This window comes from Anolis carolinensis, chromosome 2 (genome assembly GCF_035594765.1).
Source record: "Anolis carolinensis isolate JA03-04 chromosome 2, rAnoCar3.1.pri, whole genome shotgun sequence".
Classification (NCBI taxonomy): Eukaryota; Metazoa; Chordata; class Lepidosauria; order Squamata; family Dactyloidae; genus Anolis; species Anolis carolinensis.
The window spans coordinates 189623286-189647897 of NC_085842.1; the positions used below are offsets into that span (position 1 = coordinate 189623286).

General features: G+C 44.6%; 3 protein-coding genes across 6 annotated transcripts in view; 1 reads left to right on the forward strand and 2 right to left on the reverse strand.

The window, feature by feature from the left end:
- LOC103277749 (uncharacterized) overlaps nucleotides 1-20535 on the forward strand; it is an 84597-nt gene extending 64062 nt beyond the window's left edge. For 2 of the 3 annotated variants that reach the window (XM_062971368.1, XM_062971369.1), the window contains exons 17-20: nucleotides 1431-1506; nucleotides 14726-14810; nucleotides 15965-16052; nucleotides 19471-20535. In XM_062971368.1, the coding sequence (XP_062827438.1) occupies nucleotides 1431-1506; nucleotides 14726-14810; nucleotides 15965-16052; nucleotides 19471-19581 (360 nt within the window). In that variant the 3' untranslated portion in view covers nucleotides 19582-20535. Of the gene's footprint in view, nucleotides 1-1430; nucleotides 1507-14725; nucleotides 14811-15964; nucleotides 16053-19470 lie in introns of those variants that run through there. The other variant, XR_010003157.1, reaches the window with a different exon arrangement.
- Nucleotides 8147-13785, reverse strand: LOC134296422 (uncharacterized). The gene is made up of 2 exons (XM_062971370.1): nucleotides 11734-13785; nucleotides 8147-8518 (listed from the first exon to the last, which is right to left on the reverse strand). Exons 1-2 carry the CDS (start codon nucleotides 13360-13362, stop codon nucleotides 8411-8413), a joined length of 1737 nt encoding a protein of 578 aa, XP_062827440.1. The 5' UTR covers nucleotides 13363-13785; the 3' UTR covers nucleotides 8147-8410.
- A 2106-nt stretch (nucleotides 20536-22641) lies between the features above and the next one.
- Nucleotides 22642-24612, reverse strand: part of tmem39a (transmembrane protein 39A) — a 44263-nt gene continuing 42292 nt past the window's right edge. For both annotated transcript variants that reach the window (XM_008103847.3, XM_003216800.4), the window contains exon 9: nucleotides 22642-23095. In XM_008103847.3, coding sequence (XP_008102054.1) covers nucleotides 22862-23095 — 234 coding nt within the window. In that variant the 3' untranslated portion in view covers nucleotides 22642-22861. The remainder of the gene's footprint in view (nucleotides 23096-24612) is intronic.

A 24612-nucleotide genomic window follows, 5' to 3' on the forward strand; every position in this document is an offset into this window, starting at 1 on the left:
GTCTTACTCAGCTGCTGAGTATGCCTGCCCCATCTGGCATAAATCTGCCCATGCAAAGCAGGTGAATATAGCACTGAATGAGATATGTAGAATAGTCACAAGATGTCTTAAACCTACACCTATTGATACTCTATAAGCTAGCTGGCATTGCTTCCCCCCCTCAGATGTGTGACGGGAAGTTGCTGCTAATTGCGAGAGAAATAAAGTTGAACACTGAAAGCCACCCACTGTGTGGCTATCAGCCTCCTTCCAGGGAGCCCCCGGTGGCGCAGTGGGTTAAACCCTTGTGCTGGCAGGACTGCTGACTTGAAGATTGGGTTGCTGACCTGAAGGTTACCAGTTTGAATCGAGGGAGAGTGCAGATGTGCTCCCTCTGTCAGCTCCAGCTCCCCATGCGGGGACATGAGAGAAGCCGTCCACAGGACAGTAAAACATCAAACATCCAGGCATCCTCTGGGCAACGTCCTTGCAGACTGCCAATTTTCTCACACCAGAAACAATTTGCAATTTCTTAAGTTGTTTCTGACACAATAAAAGGCCTCCTCCCAATAGACTTAAATCAAGGAAAAGTTATATGAGGAACATCATAAACTCTAAGTGTTCCTCCAGCAACAGCAAGAATATGCCTGTGGGCAGCAAAATCAGGCAATTTCAACTGGAGGGTTTTCCTCCAGGGGCAAACCAAGAATGGGCAACTTGGAAGTCTCTGAAGAGACTCAGAAGCGGAGTTGGCAGATCAAAAGACAACCTGGCAAAATGGCACTACCTAGAAGAATCCTCCACCTTGTGCAACTGTGTAGCAGAACAAACTCAGCATCTGTATGTTTGTTTACAATATTCTGCTTCATGGACAGAGGAAGAACTGTTTAAAGCTAGAGGCAATGCAGTCGCTGTTGCTTGTTTTTGGTCTAAAACTATTTAGCAGCTTGTGATTCCTTTATTTTATCAAATTTAAACTTATCTATCTGTGCAATGCTTTTGACACGAAATAAATACCTTTCTAAAATAAATAATTCAGAAACCCATTGTTATTGGAATTGGGTGCATTTGTTGACCTAAATGTATGTCGATTTCTCCTTCCGTTTTAAATTCAAGGATTATTCCCTTTTTTTCACCCTGAATCATACATTCCCTCTATTTAGATGTTCTTTTCCCATGATGTGCATGGGGAGAATGATTGTTGTGTTTGACCTTTTGATTTGTACCATTTTGTTTACAGCCATACATCTCCGATTCCTATTCTTTAACGTAACGGTCCACACCCAGTTGCTAGTCCCAATTAAAGTAATTAGAACGTTGTTACATCAACATTTAATGTACATTTCACTAATTGAGTGGGTCTGTTTTAGTTGGAATGAACAACTGGATTTAGACCAGCCTTTTAATGGTCTTAGCTACTTTACAAACTTGGCTTTGTCTTTTGTTTGCAGGCAAACCGTCAGCGAACCCGCACAATGGCCGTTCTGCAGGAGACTTTTGCAAATGTAAATTGTCTCATCACTCCAGGTGTCTGATTTTATCTTGGTTTAACAATTTGCTTGGCATGACGGTTGGTTTTAAGGATTTTTTTTCTTCACCCCTGTGCAGTGGAGAGCTGACATTGTTCAAACATGTAACAATGTTGGAAAGCGTATGAAGGAAACACTGTAGAATAAGAGTGGACAAAATGCAAGCTGTGGACTGCTCTCAGGGGATAATTTTTAAACAATGTTTCTTCATCGGGGTGTCTGTGAAATCGCACATATGGTATCTGCTGTGCCTGCGCAGTCAGTTTGAAATCTTCTAGAGCTCTAGGCTACATTTTGGTGGCACTTCCCAAAATGATGGCACTCCCCACTGGCTATATACTCCCCAAAGAGTATATAGCCAGTGGGATGGGCTACTTCCTCAGTTCCTTTAGTCCGACGCTCTTGCAGCAGCTAGGGAATCTTGCTAGTTCATTAGTTTGGTACTGCTGTCTTTTATGTTCTACTTGGTTTTGACTCGACTGTTACCTGGACTGTTTGACCTATCCATTCCTGACCCGGAATGATCTCTCGTTATGTGACTTCTTCACTCTTCACCTGGTTTGTGAGGCCTGTTTTTGTCAATATGTTGTCCACCGCCTGTTTTAAGAGGTGCATGTCATGTGGAGGCAAGCTGCCTAACACGGATGGGCATGCGATGTGCCTCCTGTGCCTTAGGGAAGGCCACGCAGTAAAGTCCTGCCCTATCTCCTTCACCCTCCAAGCAAGAAGGAATCGCGAGTCGTGCCTCAAAGAGCTTCTCTATGAACAGGCCCTTCTCCCATCTGCGGGCCCTGAACAACGGGCAGCCTCTGGGACTCTCACAGAGGCATCCTTACCTGTTATGGCACCTCCTCTGATGCCACTGTGAACAAGCTCCAAACCAAAGACCAAAAAAATTAAGCTTCTCGCACTGTCTGCAGCCTAAGCCATTGGAAAGGGTGGTGAGAGGGAAGATGAGTATCCCTCCTGTTGCCTTGGAACAGCTTGCCTCAGTACTTCACATAATAGTGGCTGCTGTGTCAGCACATGCCGATCAACCCTCCCTGATTGAGAGGTGCATGCGCAGCTGCCTTTAGAGCAGCATCCTCAAGAGGCTACAGTGCCACCATTGCCAGGTTCGGTAGGGCCCCAGGAGCCTTCCCAGGCCCCAGCTGGCACTTTGTTGGCAGCTCCTACCATGCCAGCCCTGGATGGTCCAGAGGGCTTGATATTGAGTCACCAGGGATCACTACTGGGTCCACTTCTCCCATTGGGACCATTCCCATCAGCCCCGAGGAAGAATTGGAGCCCAATTCATTGGCGCTGAGAGCACTCCCCATTGCACCATTCCCACGTTGGGTTCAAGGCCTTCCACGTTGGATTCGAGGAGCTTCTTGGAACGGTCAGGCTTGTGCTCCTCCAGTCAATCCTGGGTCACTTCGCACAGGAGATTGTTGGGCTGGAGGGGAAGCAACAGGCATCAGTCCTGCTCTACCTCCTTCCGCGGAGGAGTTTTTCCAGCAGACCTCCAGTTTCCTCAAGGGGGTCTATGACATTTGTTCCCCCAGAGACACTATTATTTAGGACCTCCATGATCCCTTGTTCCTTATGTGGTACAGCCTCAGACCGTCTGCCCTATAGCTCCCTTCATTCCAGCCTTCCAGTATTGCAGGTTACACTTCCTGCAGCAGAAGCGCCGGCCCCAGCATCTTATCTATTGCTTCCTTTGGAGATCCGGCACACTCTTCTCTGATGGACCAAGAGACAGAATGTCTGTGCAGGGTTACCCTTCAAACCATCCAACCCCATCAGAATCTTGACTACAGATTCTTCCCTGCAAGGCTGGGGTTCCCATACCAAAGATCTAACTGTCCAAGGGATCTGGTCAAGGGAGGAGTCTACCAATCATATAAATTACCTGGAACTCCTCACGGTCGAGAAGGCCCTAAGAGCCTTCAAACCCACACTATAAGGACACATAGTACAAATCAACACAGACAATACATCTAAAAGTTTTATGTCAACAAGCAAGGAGGAACACACTCTGCCCCACTTCTGTCACTCATGGTCCACTTGTGGGGCTGGTTCATCAGCAAGCAAATACACCTAACAGCAATTCACCTTCCTGGGAAATAAAGCACTCTAGCAGACCGTTTGAGTGGAACATAACTTGCTCATCACAAGTAGTCGCTCCACAATGACGTGTATTCTCACCTATTCAGTTGTTGGAGTACCCCAGAAGTAGATCTGTTTACAATAGCAAAAAACACCAAGTGCACATCAGCGCAAGAACAGAGCTTGGGATGTCTCGGGGATGCATTCTTTCTAGTGTGGGACCACCACTTTCTGTTTGTGTTTCCCCCCATTCCCCTATTCATGCGAGTAGTGTTGAAACTGCAAATGGACAGTGGGAACTGCATCCTAATTTCCCCATGGTGGCTTTGCCCGCCGTTGTTCTCCCCCCTTCTTGAAATGTCCAGTGGCAAGTTCCTGCATCACCCAAATCTTGTAGATTTTCTGTCGGCCCAAGGCGGTCAGATCCTTCACCCCAATATTCACTGCCTCAGACTAATGGCATGGCGCATCAATCCCAACCAGTGACATCTCTCCTTTTGCAAGCTGTGTGAGCAATTATAGACGCTGCTCAGATGGCACCCACCAAATGCTCGTATATGTACAAATGGAGTTGATAGAGTATTCTGTCATTAGTTCTTAAGTCTGTGTTGATTGATTGATTTGTATGTCTTGTGTAGCTATGTTTATTATTGTATTATGTGTAGTTGTTGTATGGTTTTAAGTTGTTTTATGGATTTCTGTTATGTTGGAAACCACCCCGAGTCCCTTGAGGAGATAGGGTGGTATATAAATAAAGTTTATTATTATTATTATTATTATTATTATTATTATTATTGTATGACACAGCAAACAAGATAGATATGCTGGATTTCGTATCACAAAATCACAAGTCGAACACTTCCCAAGTGTCTAAGACTGTGTGATGTATTTTCGGATGATGCGTGCAGATCCCAGTAGGGTGGCCTTTTGCAGTTGGCAGATCGTAATTTTGTCAATGTCTATTCTTTCTAAATGCCGGCTGAGATCTTTTGGCACAGCATCCAATGTGCCGATCACCACCGGGACCACCTGCACTGGTTTCTGCCAAAGTCTTTGAAATTCAATCTTGAGGTCCTGATAGCGGCTGAGTTTTTCCTGTTGTTTTTCGTCAATGCGACTGTCACCTGGGATGGCAACATCAATGATCCAAACCTTTTTCTTTTCCACAACTGTGATGTCTGGTGTGTTGTGTTGCAGAACTTTGTCAGTCTGGTACCCCCCCCCCCCCCCCGGGTAGGTGCCACCTTGCCGTGGTGGGGGGGCTTAACTACTCCAGTGATGACTGAGAGCTGTGCTGGCAGTAGTTTAACTACCGGCAGGTCCAACCAAGCCAGAGAGGTCTCAGCTGAGGAGTAGAACTAAGAGCACCTAACCCATTAGCATTATGGAGAATCAAACCAAAACGAAGTCTATACTGGCTTGGTCATTGCCCAGGATAAAAAGGACCGCGGTGGATGCTGCTGATTCTGGACATCCATCGACAAGTGGGCTACGGAATCAAAATACAAATGAACAGTCACAGAAGAGGCAAAAATATACAATGCCAGAAAACCTCACTATTATTATTATTGTTATTATTATTATTATTAAATGGTCCCGAGCCTCAAGCCGTGGATGGGCCGGAGGTGAACCCACGGAGTGTGCTGGCTTCTGCACTTGAGAGGGAACTGTCTCCCATGAGCTGCAAAGCTAATGCCGATCTTTTGGCAGCTTAGATGCCCCTAACCTCCACCCCAGTGCCTTCGGATAAGGGGGTGACAGTACGATGGAAGACACCCCCCCCCCGATGGGTGGAGTGGAAGCTGTGGGAGAGGCCCCCTCGGAAACCAAAAAGTTGGAGGTCGATATAATGAAACAAATGCTGTAGACCTTTTCCTTCCAGCTAAGTGAGATTAGAAAAGAGGTAACGGCGTCCTGGATGGTTGTTGCAGAGCAGAGAGATGAAAGATGGGCCTGCTCCCAGGGAGAAGCAGCATCCAGGCCATCAGGTCGAGTGATGTTTGCAGACACTGGAAGGCGCAGAGCAGCAAGGCGCTTCAGCTTACCAAACAGGTCTGTCGGGGAGATGCCAGTTGCAAGCGACCTCTGACAGGAGAGAGCTACAGGTAAAGTTTAACAGGGATCCAACGCAGATCTTACAGACGGTGTCTGAATATGTTTTGGATTTTAAAGTGATCGCCGGGAAGATTCGGGATTGGTCAGAGACTACCAAGCTGGAATATTTCCGGTTCTGGACTGAGAGCGGATCTACAGGAGTAGACCCTGTACCATGGCAATACCCAAGACAAGTGGATCATGCTAGCTGGGAGAGTGGAGTGTGACAAGTAGCAGATGCCACGCCGACCCATAGAAGGAGGCCGAGCACAGCACCTAGCAGTAGTTCACTCCGGAGGAATGCATCATTCCCCTCCCTGACGCAGGTAAACCAGTAGAAAGAGGAACGGGAGGTACGAAGCATGCTTTACATGTTGCCATGAGGGTCACAGAGCAGCTGATTGCCCAAAGGGAATGAGTCAGCAAAAAGGAGACAAGCCCCCTCCTCAGAAGGCTCCTCTCCCTCCAAAGATGGTCAAGGGGAAGGCATCCATGGCGACTGAGATGGCGCTGCCCCCCCCGGCCAACTCCCTGCCAGACGAGTGGAGTCAGAGGTGGAAGGAGATGTTGAATGGATGCTGGGAAACAATTACGATTTTCTTTAGACACCTGACAAAGCAGAGATGCATTGGTAAGTTTCAATTGTGAAATTGTGAGGGTTAGGGTAGAGTTGCTGAACCCTGAGACAGGTCTGCGGATGGAAGCAAACGTGATGCTAGATTGTGAATATACCAGGTGTCTGATCACTCCAGCACTAGCTAATCAGCTGGGTGTAAAAGCCCAACTTCTAAAAACACCTGTAGTTTTCTTACAGTTAGATGGATCCACAGCCAACGGGACCCCAATAAGAGAAAAGACAATTTTTTTTAGAAATGAGAGCAGGATCCCACCGGGAAACCTTACAATGTTTGATATCCTCTATGGCCCACCAGCCAATCATACTGGGAGTCCCCTGGCTGAGGTGGCAAAACGCCCAGATTGTTTGGAAGGGTGAAACTTTTACCTTACATGATGGAAGCTGCAGCTTCAAGAACATCTCACAGCTAACCCGCATAGTGAAGGAAGCCACATGTGGTTGCAGCCACATCACGAGATGTCCCGTTAGACTGCATACCCAGTGTCTACCATGATTTTGCGGATGTGTTCAGTGAAAAAGAAAGTGACCAATTGCCCCCCCCCCAAACAGAAAAACAGATTGTGCCATTGAAATCGAGCCCAACGCCAAACTGCCAAGCTCCAAACTATACGCCATAGCTGAACCAGAAAAAAGAGCTCTGAGAGAGTTCATTGACAAAAACCTAGCCAGGGGCTTTATTGAACCAGCAAATTCGTCCTGCTTTGTTCCATCCAAAGGCGAATGAGTCTCTAAGACTGTGTGTTGATTACCGGGATCTGAACGCAATCTACACCTCCAACAATTATCCCCTTCCATTGATATCTGACATGTTGGCCCAATTGGGGGAGGCCCAGATATTCACCAAATTGGACCTTGGGGAAGTGTTTTTTAGAATAAGGGTTTGGCCAGAGGATTGCTGGAAAAGAGCTTTCAATTGGCATCTAGGAAGTTTTTCCTTCAACGTCATGTCATTTGGACTAAAAGGCAGTCCCTGGGTTTTCATGCAATTTGTAAACGAGATCTTTCATGATTGGGTGTATAAAGGAGTTATAATTTATCTGGATGACATCCTTGTTTAGTCAAAATATATGGACAAGCATATAAAAATAACCAGGTGGTTCCTACAGATATTGCAGGAAAATGAGCTGTACGCCAAGCTCTCAAAGTGCAAATTTCATAAGATTGAACTGGACTGCTTAGGTGTCCGCATATCCCCTGGAGGCCTGCACATGGACCCAGCCAAAGTACAGGACGTGTTGGCTTGGGATCCACCGCAAACTAGGAAGCAACTCCAAGGGTTCTTGCTAATTTCTATGGACAATTTATCTGTAACTTAGTAGAAATTGTACTCCCCTTAACGGATTTGTTAAAGACCATGAGGAAGAGAGAGAGAAAAAGGACCGAGTCCCTGGGGGCGAGGTTAGCATGGACATCAGAATGCCAAAAAGTGCAAGTTTACCTCCCAGCCCATTTTGATCCATGCTCAGTTGGATAAACCTTTTGTTGTCCATTGTGATGCCTCAGAAGCAGCGTATGCAACCAGATGACAATGGACAGTTAAGGCCTGGGGACATACTTGTTTAAGGAGTTCTCAGACACTGAGAAATGGTGGCACATGTGGGAGAAAGAATCATTTGCACTGTTGCATTGACAACACTTCTTGGAAGGGATGACGATCCCCTTTGAAGTGTGGACTGACAATAAAAATCTACAAACCTTGCAGACCCCCCAAAGACTGAATGCCAAGCAGAACTACTTGGCGGACGCTCTCTCCTGCATGCCAGCATGTCAGGCTTACTTCAAAGGACCAGTCTGAACGCAGATCAAAGACAGCTGCTCTCAAACACAATCTTTATTGAAGAATACATGACTTTGGAAAAGTCGAGAATGACCTAATGTTTACATACATCTAATTTTATCACTTCTGATGCAACGTAATATCACACGCAAATATCATCATCAAACCCCACCTTCTGGATCACATTTCCACCAAGGTTTCTATCCCCCCCACACTACAGCAATTATAATTGTTTATACTTTCACCCCTGAGTTCCCAGGCTCATTTTATCTTCTCCCGCCAGGTGCTCGCATGTTTATGTTATGAAGTCAGATTCAGGGCTTGGAAATTCAGCCCTGGGATCTGGCTGCATGACATGGCGCCCCCGTTTTCTTCGTCCTCCTCTTCGGTTCTTCTTTCACCATAGTCCTGAAACAAATCAAACAATAACTCTATGGGTCCATTTTGTCTAAAGTCCCCATATATTTTTTCAGCAAGCTGCGATGGAAGACTGGGTGTATTTTCCCTAAACTTTTTGGCAATGCCAATTGGAAAGTCACTTCATTGATAACACCCTGTATTCTGAATGGCCCAATATATTTGGGGCCCAGTTTTCTTGAAGGTAACCCCAATTTGATGTTTTGGGTACTTAACCACACTAGATCTCCTTTATCTAATTTATCGCCTTCCACCCTCTTTCTGTCTGCGAACGTTTTATACTTTTTGTGTGCTTCTTTTAACGATGCAGTCACTTGATTCCAACATTCCATCATTTGCGTTTTCCATTTCCCTGCCTCTGTCCCTTCATTTTCTGTCCACCTCGGCAATTGGGGTAAAGGTTGTATTTCATACCCGTAAACTACTTCAAAGGGGGTTTTATTTGTTGCTGAATGTATAGTTGAATTAAAGGCTAGTTCCGCAAACGCCAACCACCTAGACCAGTCATTTTGTCTCATGTTAGAGTACATTCGAAGGAACTGCCCAAGCGTTTGCTGAGTACGTTCTACCGCCCCGTTTGTCATGGGGTGAAAAGCAGAACTTAAACTCCTTTCTGCTCCTAGCATTTCCAAGAATTTTTCCCAAAATTTTGCTGTGAATTGTACTCCTCTGTCACTGACTACTCTACTTGGACATCCATGTAATTTGTAAATATGGTTTATGTACAATTCAGCTAGTTTCTCAGCCGATGGTAGCTTCGTCAGTGCTATAAAGTGGGCCTGTTTAGAAAACAGGTCTAATACTGTCCAAATATAACGATGTCCTTTGCTGACTGGCAGTTCTCCCACAAAGTCCATAGCTACACATTCCCAAGGCCTGGTAGGTTCCGCTACTGTCTGTAACAATCCCATAGGCTTCCCTCCTCCCGATTTATTTCTGGCACAATCATCACATTGGACAACATGATTCTTTATGTCCTTCCTCATTCCTGGCCACCAACAATGTTTTGCTATTGCCTTTGTTGTTTTGGTAATTCCTGTATGACCAGCGCTCTGGTTGTTGTGAAAACGATGCAGAATCTTAATCCTTAATATTGCTGGGATATACAGTTTCTTGTTTACAAACCAAAATCCCCCCTTCTGGTCCCCCTTTTCTGCGTTGGACGCGATCCATTGATCTCCTTTATAAGACTGTTTTAGTTCATTTCCCCAGTTATCTTCCCCGCCGAGTTCGACAAAAGCCGTGTCCTCCTTTTGGGTTTGTGCTCTTGTCCTGACAGCTAAGCCCCATTGTTTGTCAGAGAATATTGTCCCCTCCTTTGCTGTGGTTAGGCCTTCGTGTTGAGGCATGCGTGAAAGAGCATCTGCCAAGACATTCTGTTTCCCTTGAAAAAACTTTAATTGGAAATCGAATCTGCTGAAGTATTGCGCCCATCTGATTTGTTTGGGGGACAATTTTCTAGGAGACTTTAAATACTGGAGATTCTTATGGTCAGACCAAATTTCGAATGGGATTCCGCTTCCTTCGAGGAAGTGTCGCCAGCATTCTAAGGCTTTTAATATGGCTAATGCCTCTTTTTCCCATATTGGCCAACTTTTTTCAGTTTCGCTGAACTTCCGTGACAAATATCCACAGGGTTTTAAGTTCCCATTTTGATCCTTTTGCAATAGCACTGCCCCGTACGCACAGTCTGAGGCATCGCAATGGATTATGAAAGGGCTCCTGATATCAGGGTGTTTTAGGATGGGTCCTTCAGTGAAGCATTCTTTTAAGGTCTCGAATGCCTTTTGGCATTCTGGCGTCCAACTCAGTTTGGCGCCGGGAGCTTTCACTTTTGCTGTCTCCCCTTTCCCTTTTGTTTTTAAAAGTTCTGTAAGGGGTGCGGTTATTTGTGCAAAGCCTTTTATGAAGGGTCTGTAAAAATTTGCAAACCCCAGAAATGATTGTAATTGCCTCCTTGTTTGAGGCACTCCCCATTCTTTCACATCTGCTACTTTAGCTGGATCCATAGCTAACCCTTCTGGAGACATCCGATATCCCAGAAAGTCAATTTGAGTTTTATTAAATTCACATTTGGACAGTTTTGCGTACAGCTTTGCTTCTCTTAGTCTCTGCAAAACTTCCCGGACCAATTTTACGTGCTTTTCCTTATCTTCAGAAATGATCAAGATATCATCAAGGAATATGAACACCCCTCTGTACAATAACGGGTGTAGTATTTCATTTATAAGCTGCATAAAGCAGCCGCTTCCATTTTTTAACCCGAAAGGCAAAATTTCGTATTCAAAATGGCCGAATGCGCAGGAAAATGCGGTTTTCCAAGTATCCTCCGGTTTGATCCTTAATTTATGATACGCTTCAATTAAATCCAGTTTAGTAAATATGCTCCCTTTCTTCAATACGGTAATTAAATCCTTGACTAAGGGCATAGGGTATTTATTGTCCTTGGTAATTGCGTTTAAATTTCGATAATCAATGCACAATCTTAGGGAATTGTCTTTCTTTCTCCTAAATAACACTGGAGCCCCGAGAGGAGAATTAGATGGCTTAATGAAGCCTCGAGCCAGGTTTTTATCAATGTATTTTCTCAATTCCTCCTTCTCTTGCACAGACATGGGATACACTTTTGGTTTTGGTAAGTCTGCTCCTGGGGTTATTTCAATCCCTACTTCTATATTTCTTTTGGGAGGCAATTTACTGGCCTCTTTCTGATTGAAAACATCCGCAAAGTCTCTGTATTCAGGTGGCAATAGCTGTGGGTCTATTTCCCCTGCTTCGTCTTCCTCGTCCTCCTCTTCTGCAATTTTGCTTATCTCCCATTGCATCTGCTGTTCTTTAAATGCTAAGCTTTTTCCTCTCCAATCTACTTCAGGATTTGCTTGTTCGAGCCATGGTATCCCCAATATTACATGGTATGTGGCAATAGGGGCTATCACAAAGGATATTCTTCCTCCCCATTTGCCTATTTTGCATGGAACTCCCCGTAATTCCTTTGTAGATACTTCCCCAGCAGCGACTGATCCATCTAGCTGCGAAAATGCAATTGGGGAGTCAAGTGCCATCTGCTGGCATTTCAGCGCTCCTGCTAATTCTGGGGTTATAATGTTCCTAGAACACCCGCAGTCTACAAACGCCTTGCAGGTGGCCCGATTTTCTAGCCCCGAGAGGCAAATTGGTACTACTATCATGCGTTTGTCCCGACTCACCAATCTTTCCGAAGATTCTGGGGCCTGCACCTCCTCCTCCGCACGCCTCCCGGTTGCTGGCTTGGGTTTTGGGGCTTTTGGCGGCTCCCCCTTCCGGGCCCAGCATTCCGCTGCTCGGTGGCCCGTCTTCCCACATACAAAGCATCCCGGTTTAGGTTTGTTGTCGTCTCCTCTGGAGGGAATCCCCGGCCTCCCTCCGGGTCTTTCTTGCTTCCTCGTTTCTCCTCGACCTCTCGCCACCGGTCTTTGCTGGCCGCTGCTGCTCCTGAAGCGCTTTACTTGGGCCAGGGTAGATTCGACGCGCCCCGCTAGTTGAATCCATCCCTGGAGCGTCTCGGGGTCGTCTCTGTGCGCTGCCCAGCTGAAAATCTCGGGGCGTAGTCCCTCTTTAAATAGTTCCACTTTGGTTACTTCAGACCACTCCGGTACCCTTTCCGCGAGGTGGAGGAATTCCTCTGCGTACTCGGGCACCGTTTTGTCCCTCTGTTTTATTCCTTTCAGCTGGTCTCGAGCCCTCAATTGCTCTAGCCGGTCTCTGAACCGGTTCTCCAGTGCGGCGAGGAAGCGGGGCACTGACCTCAGGCATGGGTCGCGTCTGGCATGCAATTGCACATACCAGCTGGCCGCTCCTCGCTTTAGTGTGTTGCCGATGGCTCGAACCCTGCTTGCTTCGGAGGGAAAGGTGTGTGCGTTGTCTTCCATGTATCCTCTAATGCTAATTAGAAAAAAGTTCAGTTCATCTGATTCCCCTCCGTATTCCAGCTTGAGATCTTCCCTTCTAGGCATCCATTCTGCAGCCCTTTGATGTTGTCTGGGCGGCATGGGGAAGGGTTGCATCAGGTTTCCTCGGGCGGCTCCTTGGAACACGCCGCGCCCCACTCCGGTGGTCATTCTGCGCGGCTCCTGGAAGTCTGCCGCCGCTGTCGGCTCTTCCGCCCATCCGCGTACTGGCCTAGCTGTAGCCCCCTCATCTCGCCTTTCCTCGTCGTACGGCACATCCTCCTCCTCTTCCTGGACCCCCCGCTCCTCTCCGCCTTCGTCTGCGAATCCACTGGACCCGATCCCTGGCCCCAGTGGCCTTTCCACCCCGACGCCCATTCGGGGGGTTAGGAGCTCTGTTGGAGACGGCGGCCTCAGGGTCCCCAGGGCTCGCTGACGCTCCACTTCTCGCGCCATGCTGTCCCGGAACTGCAGCTCCTGCCAGTATTCCTCATCTCCCTCGTCCCTTGCCGCCACGGGGCTCTGCGTTGACGCCCGCTGGCCCCTCTGGCTCCAATCTCCTTCTTTGCTTGGTTCTCTCTCGGCGCCATATCGGCTGGCCTCCTTCTGGAGATTCTCTTCCAATAATGGCACCAATCTCCCCACGGTTTCCGACAGCCTGGATAAATTAGTTTCCAGGATGGATAACCGCAGGGCCACGGTCTCCGGCATACTTCCTCCAGATCCCCAACTGGTTTCTGCAGCCGCAGAGACGCCTCTTCCGAGCCTGGGAATTCTCTGGGTCACGCCGTTCGGCTTGGGGTACCCCGTAGAGGAAGCTATGGCTTGCAGCGTCTCTTCTCTCTTCGGCCGGGCCCCTTGCAAAGGCCTCTCTGCCTCATTTGGGCTTTGATCTTCTTCCTCGCTCATTATCACTTCACTGCGAATTCCGCAGGAGGGTGAGAAATGGGATTCTCGACTTTACTGTCAGGCTTACTTCAAAGGACCAGTCTGAACGCAGATCAAAGACAGCTGCTCTCAAACACAATCTTTATTGAAGAATACATGACTTTGGAAAAGTCGAGAATGACCTAATGTTTACATACATCTAATTTTATCACTTCTGATGCAACGTAATATCACACGCAAATATCATCATCAAACCCCACCTTCTGGATCACATTTCCACCAAGGTTTCTATCCCCCCCACACTACAGCAATTATAATTGTTTATACTTTCACCCCTGAGTTCCCAGGCTCATTTTATCTTCTCCCGCCAGGTGCTCGCATGTTTATGTTATGAAGTCAGATTCAGGGCTTGGAAATTCAGCCCTGGGATCTGGCTGCATGACACCAGCAGCTGATTATTCTGCCCCAGGGGAGTTGTGGACTGTGTTCTTTTGGCAGCAGTTGGGCCTGATTGTACAGATCTGCTCCCAACAACGGGATAAAGCTCCCCCTGCTAGCCACCTGGCCGGACTTGCAGATGAGCTGAAGGAGGTGGCGCAGGGGGACGACTGGCTTCAGTCTCATAAAGGGGAGCTAACTCAACAGGAGGTCTTGTGGACTTATGGATCAAAGTATTATGTGCCCTTAGCTCTCTGAGGGAAAATCTTGGCCCAGTCCCATGATGCAAAGGTCTCTGAATATTTTTGATTTACAAAAACCCTAAGGCTACTTTCTTGCCAGTTCTGGCCTACCATGTGCAAGGATGTCAAGGACTATGTACATGAGTGTTCCATGTGCGCCAAGGCCAAGCAGAAGCTGGGCAAGCCTATGGGGTTGTTGCAGCTGGTGGCAAGCCCAACCCAGCCATTGCTATATTGCTATGGATTTCATCATTGAACTGCCTGACAGTCACGGATATAACACCAAATGGACTATAATTGACTTTATTTTCTAAGCAGGCACATTTTGTGCCCCTCAAGAGACTTCCTTCTGTGCTGGAGCTGGCTAAGTTGTCTTTGCATCACATTTTTAGACTGCATAAGTGCCCAGAATGCATCATATCAGATCAAGGCCCCCAATTCACATCCAAGTTTTGGAAATCCTTTGTCAAACTGAGTGGGCACTTAGCACAGTGTTCCATTTATCCCGGTAATTCTCTGCATCTAAACAATTAGTTGTCAATATTCTGTTAAATCATACTTACTGAAATTTAAGTATCTTATTACTTGAATGTATTTTATCCCATTTTAGTTTTCAGAAAGTTCTGAAGTCAGTTTAGATTATTATTATTATTATTAATGCTTGTGACTTTTGACATTACAATATGCTTTTTCTCTTGTGCAAGGAACTGCATGTTGTGCCCCAGAAATCCAGAGCTCTGATCTCCTATCAGGATGTAGCGATGTTCAAACAACTCTCCAGACCATGAGGTAAGAAGACCGTGTGCTGTTCAAAGTAAAGTCGGGAGAATAGGTATAAAGCAGCAGCGCTGAGGCTAAGCTTTCAGTATAATTGTTTCCAAATCTGAATCTGCTAAATTCAGTAGTGGCTGCTAGATACTTGGGACATTTATGAACTTGTGTTGGTTTGGTCTAGCTCCCTTTTAAGTTTGAAGTACAGTAGAGTCTCACTTATCCAACACTCACTTATCCAACGTTCTGGATTATCCAACGCATTTTTGTAGTCAATGTTTTCAATATATCGTGATATTTTGGTGCTAAATTCGTAAATACAGTAATTACTACATAGCATTACTGCATATTGAACTACTTTTTCTGTCAAATTTGTTGTATAACATGACGTTTTGGTGCTTAATTTGTAAAATTATAACCTAATTTGATGTTTAATAGGCTTCTCCATAATCTCTCCTTATTATCCAACATATTCGCTTATCCAACGTTCTGCCGGCCCGTTTATGTTGGATAAGTGAGACTCTACTGTAATTATTTCTGTATCAATTTGTTGAATCATGAGTTCATAACAGGAGCTTAAGTCCTGCCATGTTTTCTTGAGCATAATGTTGTATCTCTCTGTCAGTTATTTGTGTATCTGCTTATAAAGCTATGCATCTATACACTGAATGATGGGTGTTTTCATGTTTTTAAGCATGTTGATATTATTTGCTTTAGTGAAGGCTTCGTGAGAAAATTGTCATTAGCAAAGAATTATCTATGGCACTCTCAAAGATTGCTCTTATGGGAGAAAATATTTATCGGTAACTATGTCAGTGTGAGGGAAAGTCTGTGCAAGAGGTATGGTAGCTGCTTGTCGACAAATAGGGTAGAAGCCCATATATTACTTGAATTGTGCTACCTTTAAATATTAGATTTGCAAATGTCCATGATAGAACATGCTACTTTGTTCCCTTAAATAAAGTTTCTAATATTTTTGCAAACTTTTTTTCCTAGAGTAAACCTGTATCTGACAGTTACTGACAACTGAACCTCATTGTATTACAGCATTTAAAATCTTTCCTCGTGTAAATAAAAAATTTCTGTGCTCATAGTCTGCAGGGAGTCACAGCATCTTCTCTAGAATTTTCCAGGCAGTGGGGAACAAGTAACTTCTTCTTTGAACATTGCAGGTACATGCAGCTGGCCAACTTGACAGGCATTCCAGCACTAGTAGTGCCAATTGGATATACTGTTTCAGGCCTTCCCATCAGCCTTCAGGTAACTATTACTTTTTTCACTGATCCTCAGCAGTTGGCACTTGCTTTCTTATTCACATGGTCTATTCTGTGCTAAAAGAAAGAGTGCTTTGCTAAAGCGGACAGATAGCCAAAGTATACAGGCAGTCCCCGAGTTATGAACAAGATAGATTTTATAGGTTGGTTCTTAAGTTGATTTGAAGTTGGAACAGGTGCCTTTTTAAGTGCAACTCCAGAGATAGATAAATACTAGTTTTGGATAGCATAGGGAAGATGTTTGTCTTGCTGTTTGTGCCCCTGTTCTCATAATATATATGACTTTATTTATATTCCGCCCTATTTCCCAGAGACTTCACAAGAGTTCACCTCAATTCTCCCTTGTGAACTGTGAAATCGCACATATGGTATTTCCTGTGCTTGTGCCTACAGCTTTGGAATCTTCTAGAGATCTTTTTGACATTTTTAGGCGATAGCCCCACCCATTCTCCCCATAAAGAGTATATATAGCCAGTGGGAGGGGCTACTCCCCCAGTTCCTTTCATTCATTGCTGTGTCAGCTGCTAAGGAATCTTGGCTCTAACTAGCTCTGTTCTTTTGGACTGCCCTTACTGTCAGTGACTTGGACTGACTCTAATCTGCCTTCTTGTATGTTTTGACCTGGACTGTTTCTCTGATTACCTTGTCTCTCCATTCCTGACTTTGAACTGTCTCTGGATAAGTAGTTTACTCTATTGCCCTTGTAAAATGTCAGCTACTACTTTATAAAGAGGTGTACCTCTTGCTCCAGCAAGATCCCGGATAACGATAGGCACCACACTTGCCTGTTATGCTTGGGAGAAGGGCATTGTTCCATCTATAGTAGAGTCTCACTTATCCAACCTTCGCTTATCCAGCCTTCTGTATCATCCAATGCAGTTTGCCTCCCGCCTGGATCCAGAGCGGGTCAACACGCCCAACAACAACACAAGTGCAGCCACACTCCCAAACAAGTGGTAGACTTGTTGTAAAACATGATGTTTTGGTGCTTAATTTGAAAAATCATAACGCAATTTGACGTTTAATAGGCTTTTCTCAATTCCTCCTTATTATCCAACATTTTCGCCTATCCAACGTTCTGCCGGCCTGTTTATGTTGGATAAGTGAGACTTTACTTCATATGGGATTTACTCCTCAATCGAGGAAGAACTGGGAATCAAGACTTAAAGCTGCCCTGTTATGAGCAGGCTCTCCTGCCCTCACTCACCCCAGTGAGGCCTCCCACCCTTCCAGCCACAGAGGCATTGGAAATGGGAGAGAACTCCTTACCTCTGGCTGTCTCCTCTCTGAATCCGGTGACCAGTAAAAAGAAATCTAAAAAGGACAGGCCTCGGGAGCCTGCTTTTGGGTGCGAAACCCCGTTGGAGAAGCTTAAACTGCCCAAATGGCAGCAATAAGCACTTCTGTTATTATACTGTCAGGCAAGCAGTACATGGAAAGCGCTGCACCGCCCCTAGTGGCAGCTACTGTTTGTACCTTGGGGGATCAGGCACCCCTCCCTCCTGTTGGTGAGGCACAGCCACAGCCCTTTGTAGGGATGCAGCAAGCAGAAGGTAGTGCTCCAATCCCTGCCTCAGCTACGTTGTCTGCGCTCCCTCTACAGACTGCCCGGGATCTGTAGGGCTCGCCTCCAATGCCGGCCCTCCACACCTGAGGCCCCAGAACCAAATATCAATCTTTTTTGTGTGTGAAGATTGCACATTACCTAGACCGTCTGCTCCAAGAGGACCAGCGTTTGCCCAAAGCTTTCCAGGCAGAGGCCATCTCTCTAGCCAAGCTTCAAAAAGATTTCGCAAAGCACCTGGCAGTCTGCTGGGAAACTATTTGCTACAGCCACCTCCATTCGCTGCTGTGCCTAGCTTCTGTCATCAACCTTATCTGAGGAAGGCTGTGATTTGGCTGAAGATCTGCCCATGCATGATGATGGCCTTTTTAACTCAGAGACTGATGATAAACATGGACAGGAGATATGTCAGGCTGCACATAAGTACGGTTGTGCAGCACAGCCTCACAGCCAGCAGAAAATGCGTTGGCAACCAACTGTTCCATACTACCATAGGAACTTTGGTAATAATTATAATATGGTAGCTAGGCCATGCAATCCTACAAATACTAGATTCCAGGCCAGGTGGAAGCAGCCTTAAGGGGTTAAGAACTGACCTCAGGGCTACCAGGGTAAGCCAAAGTAACTAGGGGGAGCCAAGCAGCGTCTTTGATGTCGCACTTTCATCCCAGAGCCTGGATCCCAGCCTTCTTTTTTCCACGGACACTCTGGCCACATTTTCTGCCTCGCTGGACTCCTTAACCACCACTGCAGTTTTTTCTCGTTAAACAAATTTTTGATGCTGTACAGCATGTTCGGGCCCTCCTTTGTTTAGATCCCAGTTGGCGGCATTCGCTAATGTCTGGGTCCAACAGACATTTTTGCTTATCCAACATTCTGACGGGCCGTTTATGTTGGATAAGTGAGACTCTACTGTATCTTACTTTCTAGATCTTGAACTGACTGCAGGTAATACCATATGTGCAATTTCAGAGACCACAAAGAAATGAGTTTGACATCCCTACAGTCTGCATCCAGTTCTTTCAAGCAATCATTAGTTGCTCAGTCTTCCTGCAGTCCTTCCACACATTTATTTATACCCCACCTTACTCCCAGACTGCAGGAATAATAGATTACCATAAGGCAGCATATACAACGAAACATACATGTTGAGTCTCTCTTATCCAGAAATCTGAGATACTCCACTTACACACATCTTTTTTCCTGCCAGTTGCTCATTTCCACCTTTGGGGAAAGGGGGCTAGTCACATATTCAGTGTCCATTGATTTTGTCCTCAAGGAGTAAGAAAGCGCAAAAGTGAAGGGGACACTTCTGTGCACACCTTCCACTGGCCAATAGTAGTTTGTAGTGGGGTGAGCATTCCTGGAAGCAACCCAGAGGATCATTGCAGATTGATTCTGTTGACTGCTGCATGTATCCATCCTCAAGAGAATTTTTAAAAACCTCCCTTTCTGGCTACTTTGCTCAGAGTGTGGAAAATGCTGACAGTTGGGGAAATGCCTGGGAATCTGCTCTTCATAGTGTTCTTGTGTGATTCCTACTTCCCTTTTCCCTGTCCAGTTTCTGTCAGTAGCGGAGAGGCTCCTTGGTGGATGTGTGACTCACCTCCTTTCTCCCAATTACTCATTCACTATGTATATGCGAATATAGGTATTCCAAACTTTGAAAAATATCTGGTCCAAAGCATTTTAGATAGAAATTCAACCTGTAGTTGAAACATACAAACATTAAGAGTAAAAACTATCCTCATTTCTTTCCAGCCAGAGTGCAAATGATCTGACCATGTCTTAATTATTTCTCTCTGCATTCTTTCTCATGCTGTATATCTTTTGTTTTCAGATTATGGCAAAGTGGTGGGATGAAGCATTGCTGTTTCGGATTGGCTTGAAGCTGGAGAAATTTCATGACACAATAGCAAAACCAGCTATTTATTATGACATTCTTGGGTAACAGGACTAGCTACAGGATTGAAAGCTTGATGCAGACCAAAAAGAGATTATTCTTACAGTCTGAGTGACTTACGACAGGAGATTTTATAAAAAGCATATATGAAACAGTAACTTATTAAGGAAAGTAAAACCTTTATTTTGGCTGGTTACAGATCTTATGCCAATCATGTCTGGCATAAATACTACTGGATCTTGCACAGGCTCATAGGTAGCAAAGAGTTTGTCCACTTTCATTATTTCTGGAAGATAGTTTTGAAAACTTGTCTCTTGTATTCAACAACTAATCCTGTCTGCCCCATAGTGCTGTCAATACATGATTTCTTGTGTAGAACAGAAAGGATTTTATTTCAAGGGCTGACAATTTAAAGAAAACACTGGGAAAACTGTAGAGCTTTGAGTACCTAGAGTTGTCCTTCTGTTCCAAATGAATCAACCAAATTGCCATAAAATCAACGACCCTATGCCAATGAAGAAAAATGAGTAGTATCAGATCCCAACACAGAATTTTTTTTTCTTTTCAACGAAGAATACTTGTCTTTTCTCAAGATACCAGATTACAGCTTGCCTTTGAAGAATTTTTTTCCTAAAGTATATTGGACTGTGCGTATAAAGGTTAACTTTACTTACACTGATGGGAAGAAATGGAAAATGTGCATTTGTAATACTCACCCCTTTTAGGGCATGGTCAATGTACTCAGAATTCAAGATTCTGGCTGAACTATTTCCAAATATATTTTTGCTTTAGTTTTCAGAGGTGCAGGGGTTAATTTGTATTTTCACCCATTTTAAAACCTTGGGCTTTCAGAAATGTCTCTTGATCAGTGAAGTAATAAAGCACTAGCTTTATGTTGGATGTGCCTCTAAACTAGGGGGGGGGGCTGTGGACACTAAAGAGACCAGTTTTCACATGCATTGAAACATTAAATTGGATGAAGATCCTAACTTCAACTTCTAATTGTGGTTTGTGTCTTTCTAAACTGCAACTCTGGCAAATTTCAGATTTTGGAGGGGGGCTTATGCAGTCACAAAAAGCAACACTGTCCATGCCTGTTTTAAAGGTTTTACACACTTATATACACTTAATTAAAGGAATAAAAGGTAGAGCCAGCCATGTAAATATTGTACTCAAATTAGTCTGAGCAAGAAAATGTAATCGGGAACAATTAAGGCTTGGAAGTATTTCTTAGAAATCATGTTTGAGCAATTATGGATATTCATCAGGTTCACTTTCCCCACCAAATGTTGCCCTCTTTGTTTGCAGTCGTCATAATATTGTGATAACAGGGCAGGGCAATGCAAGGCGTAACCTTCCATGTCAAATAAGGTCTACTAGGCACTTGAGACATGCTTATGCTGGGCTTTAGAAACTAACACTACTCGATCCACTGGTAGTCCAATAGCCCCAGAATTGAGAGAAGTTTCATCTTGACATTTACAGTCTAGTTTCTTTGTCCTATCATATAAACACCTGATGTATTCAGCTATGAAAGTGTGGACGTCAGAGCCTGCTGACCAGTAAAACCCTTCTTGTTTTGGACACCTGTGTGCAGCATGATCCTATAGTCAAACAAATTCACAGGATCTCTGCATGTCTGAATATACAAAACTGTTCAGTATATGATTAATTAAAAGAGTTGTTCCTACATCTAGGTCAATGCAAGACTGACTCAGAAACAATGCTTGAACACCTTCTCTACAGTTGAATGCTTGAGACTATTTACTTAGTTTACAAAGATCCAGCTCTTCTTGATTTTTTTAAAGAGACAATTTTTAAACGTGTACATAGCTTTTGATTAAGCTGCCATCTCAGGTATGATTGGATTTCTGTACGCTTTTTACAATGTCTAGATGAGAACTGTTTTCAACTACAGTACTTGACATTTTACTATGCTCTATTGGAAGAAACACAACCAGGAGTTGGGTTGGGTATTAAACAGAAGGAATACATTAGCACCTATGAGAAGGGTAAGGCTTAATCACACTCCTTAGCCCTTATAGTGGGGGCAAAATGTGGTGGATGTCCTTACAGCAATTTAGATCTAAAAAGCAATCTGCTGCTCTTTCACCTAAAAATGTACCATGTGTTTGTAAATTAGATACAGTCATAGTCCTTTCTACTACTTTCCTGCCTTTTAGTTATGTGCAAACTGAACATCCTACCATGTTTTCCTGAAAATAAGACATCCCCTGAAAATAAGAACTAGTAGAAGTTTTTGGAGAATTGCCAAATACAAGACATCCCCCCAAAAGTAAGACTTAGAGGAGGGAACCGCCGCCGCCAAGGAAGACTCATGTGGCGCGAAGGAGGGGGGAAAGGCATGTGCCTTTCCCTCCTTCGCCTTCCACGGCAGCAGCTCCACCAAGGAAGGTTTGCAGTGGCGACCTCTGCTGAGGAAGGTGATGGAGGAAGGAAAGGTGCACACCTTTTCCTCCTCCTTCACCTTCCTCGGTGGCTGCAGCGGCTCCCTCCTCTGCCGAGGAAGGCATGTGTGGTGTGAAGGAGGGAAAGGCACACACTTTTCCCTCTTTTGTGCCGCACACGCCTTCCTCGATGGTGGCAGAGCAAAATAAGAAATCCCCTGAAAAATAAGACCTAGCGCGTCTTTAAGAGCAAAACTTAATATAAGACACTCATTTTCGGGAAAACATGGTAGGCACCTTGCGACAACGATAGTGTGTGATGGGTTCTCGGTATCCAGTTCTGGAACCTCCTGTGGATACCAAAATCCATGGATGCTGAAGTCCCATTATTTGCAAGGGTATAAAATGACATCTCTTATATAAAATGGTGAACAACTCAAATGAGTGCCAGAGAGAACCTAAGGATCTGTGAAATGATCCAGCAAGGTATGCCTACACATCAAAATCAACAGTTGCTTTTTGGAATTTTTTCTCCAAATATTTTGGTTCAATCTGCGGTTATGGAATATGGAGGACTGATTGTATATTTCTTGTTCTGGAATATGTCTTCATGTAAAGCCATGAACAAAAAAGGGATTGTGTTTATATAAAACTGATAGTAAACTCTGTAATAGATGGAGTGACCACACATACAGTCCTCTTGCTTCACATAGATATATTGATATACAGTATATACACAATGATTTTCATATATAAAATAACACCTTGTTTATAAAGCGACATTTAATTGCCACTTGGCCCTTCCCCTCCCCACAAAAACAGTAGTATACAAAATATAAAATATTTTTAAATATTTATAAACAGCTGCAAGAAAAAAATAGAACTGTATGAAAATATCCTTCCCTTCCTCAGAGAATGAGCTAGTGGGCTTTCAACCCATAGCTACTGAGAGGATAAGAGTATGCTCTGCCTAATACTATCCGGTCCCGCAGGAGTTTAAATAAGACATAGTAGTTGCAGAACAGTATCAGGGCCATGGAGAGCGTGTGGTTCCACTTCTCTGAGCGAAGCAGAGAGTAGAGCTGATAGCAGACTACACTGCCTTCAATGAGAATCAGCAGGTTGAGGAGCCGTAATGGATGGTGAAAGAGGAACTGCAAGAGGGAAGGAAACAAGCAATTAGATCACCAATCTGTTTCAGTGGACAACAAACTCACCAACACAAGTGGAAAAGCAAAATGTTACACTCCTGCAGCCTCAGCTAAACTAGGGTACATTTAACTCCTGGTTCTAAATGACAGTGGCTCTGGGGTTTTGCAATGGAAGACATGTACAAGAAAAAATAGCTCTTTATATTTCAGAATAAGCTTGTGCTGGTTGCTCTGAATGGCTACAAACTTACCCACACTTCAGGATAAAGCCAACTGAAATAGTTTGCTTCTGAACATACATGCTGGGGATTGGATTATTAATATTTTCAGTGATTTGGTGAAGTTAATAAAGTGCCCAAATATTCATTGAGAAGATGAAGCAAGCTTTTTGCTCCTCCAAGAGATAGGACACAAACCACTGGGTACAGATCCCAGTCAAGGAGATTGCGATTCAGCATCACGAAGACCTTGGTTGTAAGAACAGTACTTGGCCATAAAAACTACTGCCTGGAAGGTGGTGGACTCACTTTCAGCAGAATTTTTTTTACCTGGAGGGGATCACATTCCCCTGGAATTTCCACAAAAATCTGCAAGCAACAATTTGTCCTTATTTCCAGTCATCTCAACCATTTGGGTAAATATTTTCAACAGTAACCTGGAAATCAATTTGCTAATTGAAAAAAAAGCCCCCTCTGAACCTAAAAAATGGCAAAATTGTTTTCAGTGTCCTTTACAGCAAGTTGGTTTCAGAGTGTGTGTGTAAAACAAACCATGGGCAGGCCACACTTTCCCCACACTTTGACTAATCCTTGAAATCACTTCAACCATAACATTGTTTAAGACTTGCATGTTCTTTGAAGCACTGTACAGATATATAGTTCATGATAGTAAGAGAAATAAAACATGGAAGGCTTGTAAAGATAGGTGTTTTTGATCAGTGTCAAAAGTCAGCACCTCGACAGTAAACACCTTTCTTTGAACAACTGCAGTGGCTTTGGAAATCTGTAGCACCACCGAGAGCGCCTGACCAGGTGGCCCTGTGGACTCAAAGGAACTGGGATCAGGTTGCCAGTGATTAGTTACTGAAAGTTTTAAAAATTGAAAAATAAAAGCTTTCACAGAAGTTTGCTTTGCTGGTAGTTCATGCTACCGAGAGGCCTAACTAAAATGCTTGAGTCTTGCAGCAGAAGATCAGTCAGTGAGCTCTGCCTTCTTGGCTTTTGTAACAACACGTCTTTATACCCACTTCTTTATTTCCCAGGATTGGGAAATATTTGGCTCATCAGATGATAGTGAATAGCAACCCAGCCTCCCGTATCACTGGCTAAGGATGATGAGACAAACATCTGGAGGGAGACATGTCTCCCATTTCTATTATAGCCTTAAGAAAACATTCCACACAAAACCAAATGTGGATTCTGCAGCATTGAGGGTAAAAGGAGATAGCGCTGCTAGAACAAATCCTCCATCTGCCCAGGGCATCACAGCCAATGATGCGAGTTGGGCACTGCAAGCAACAA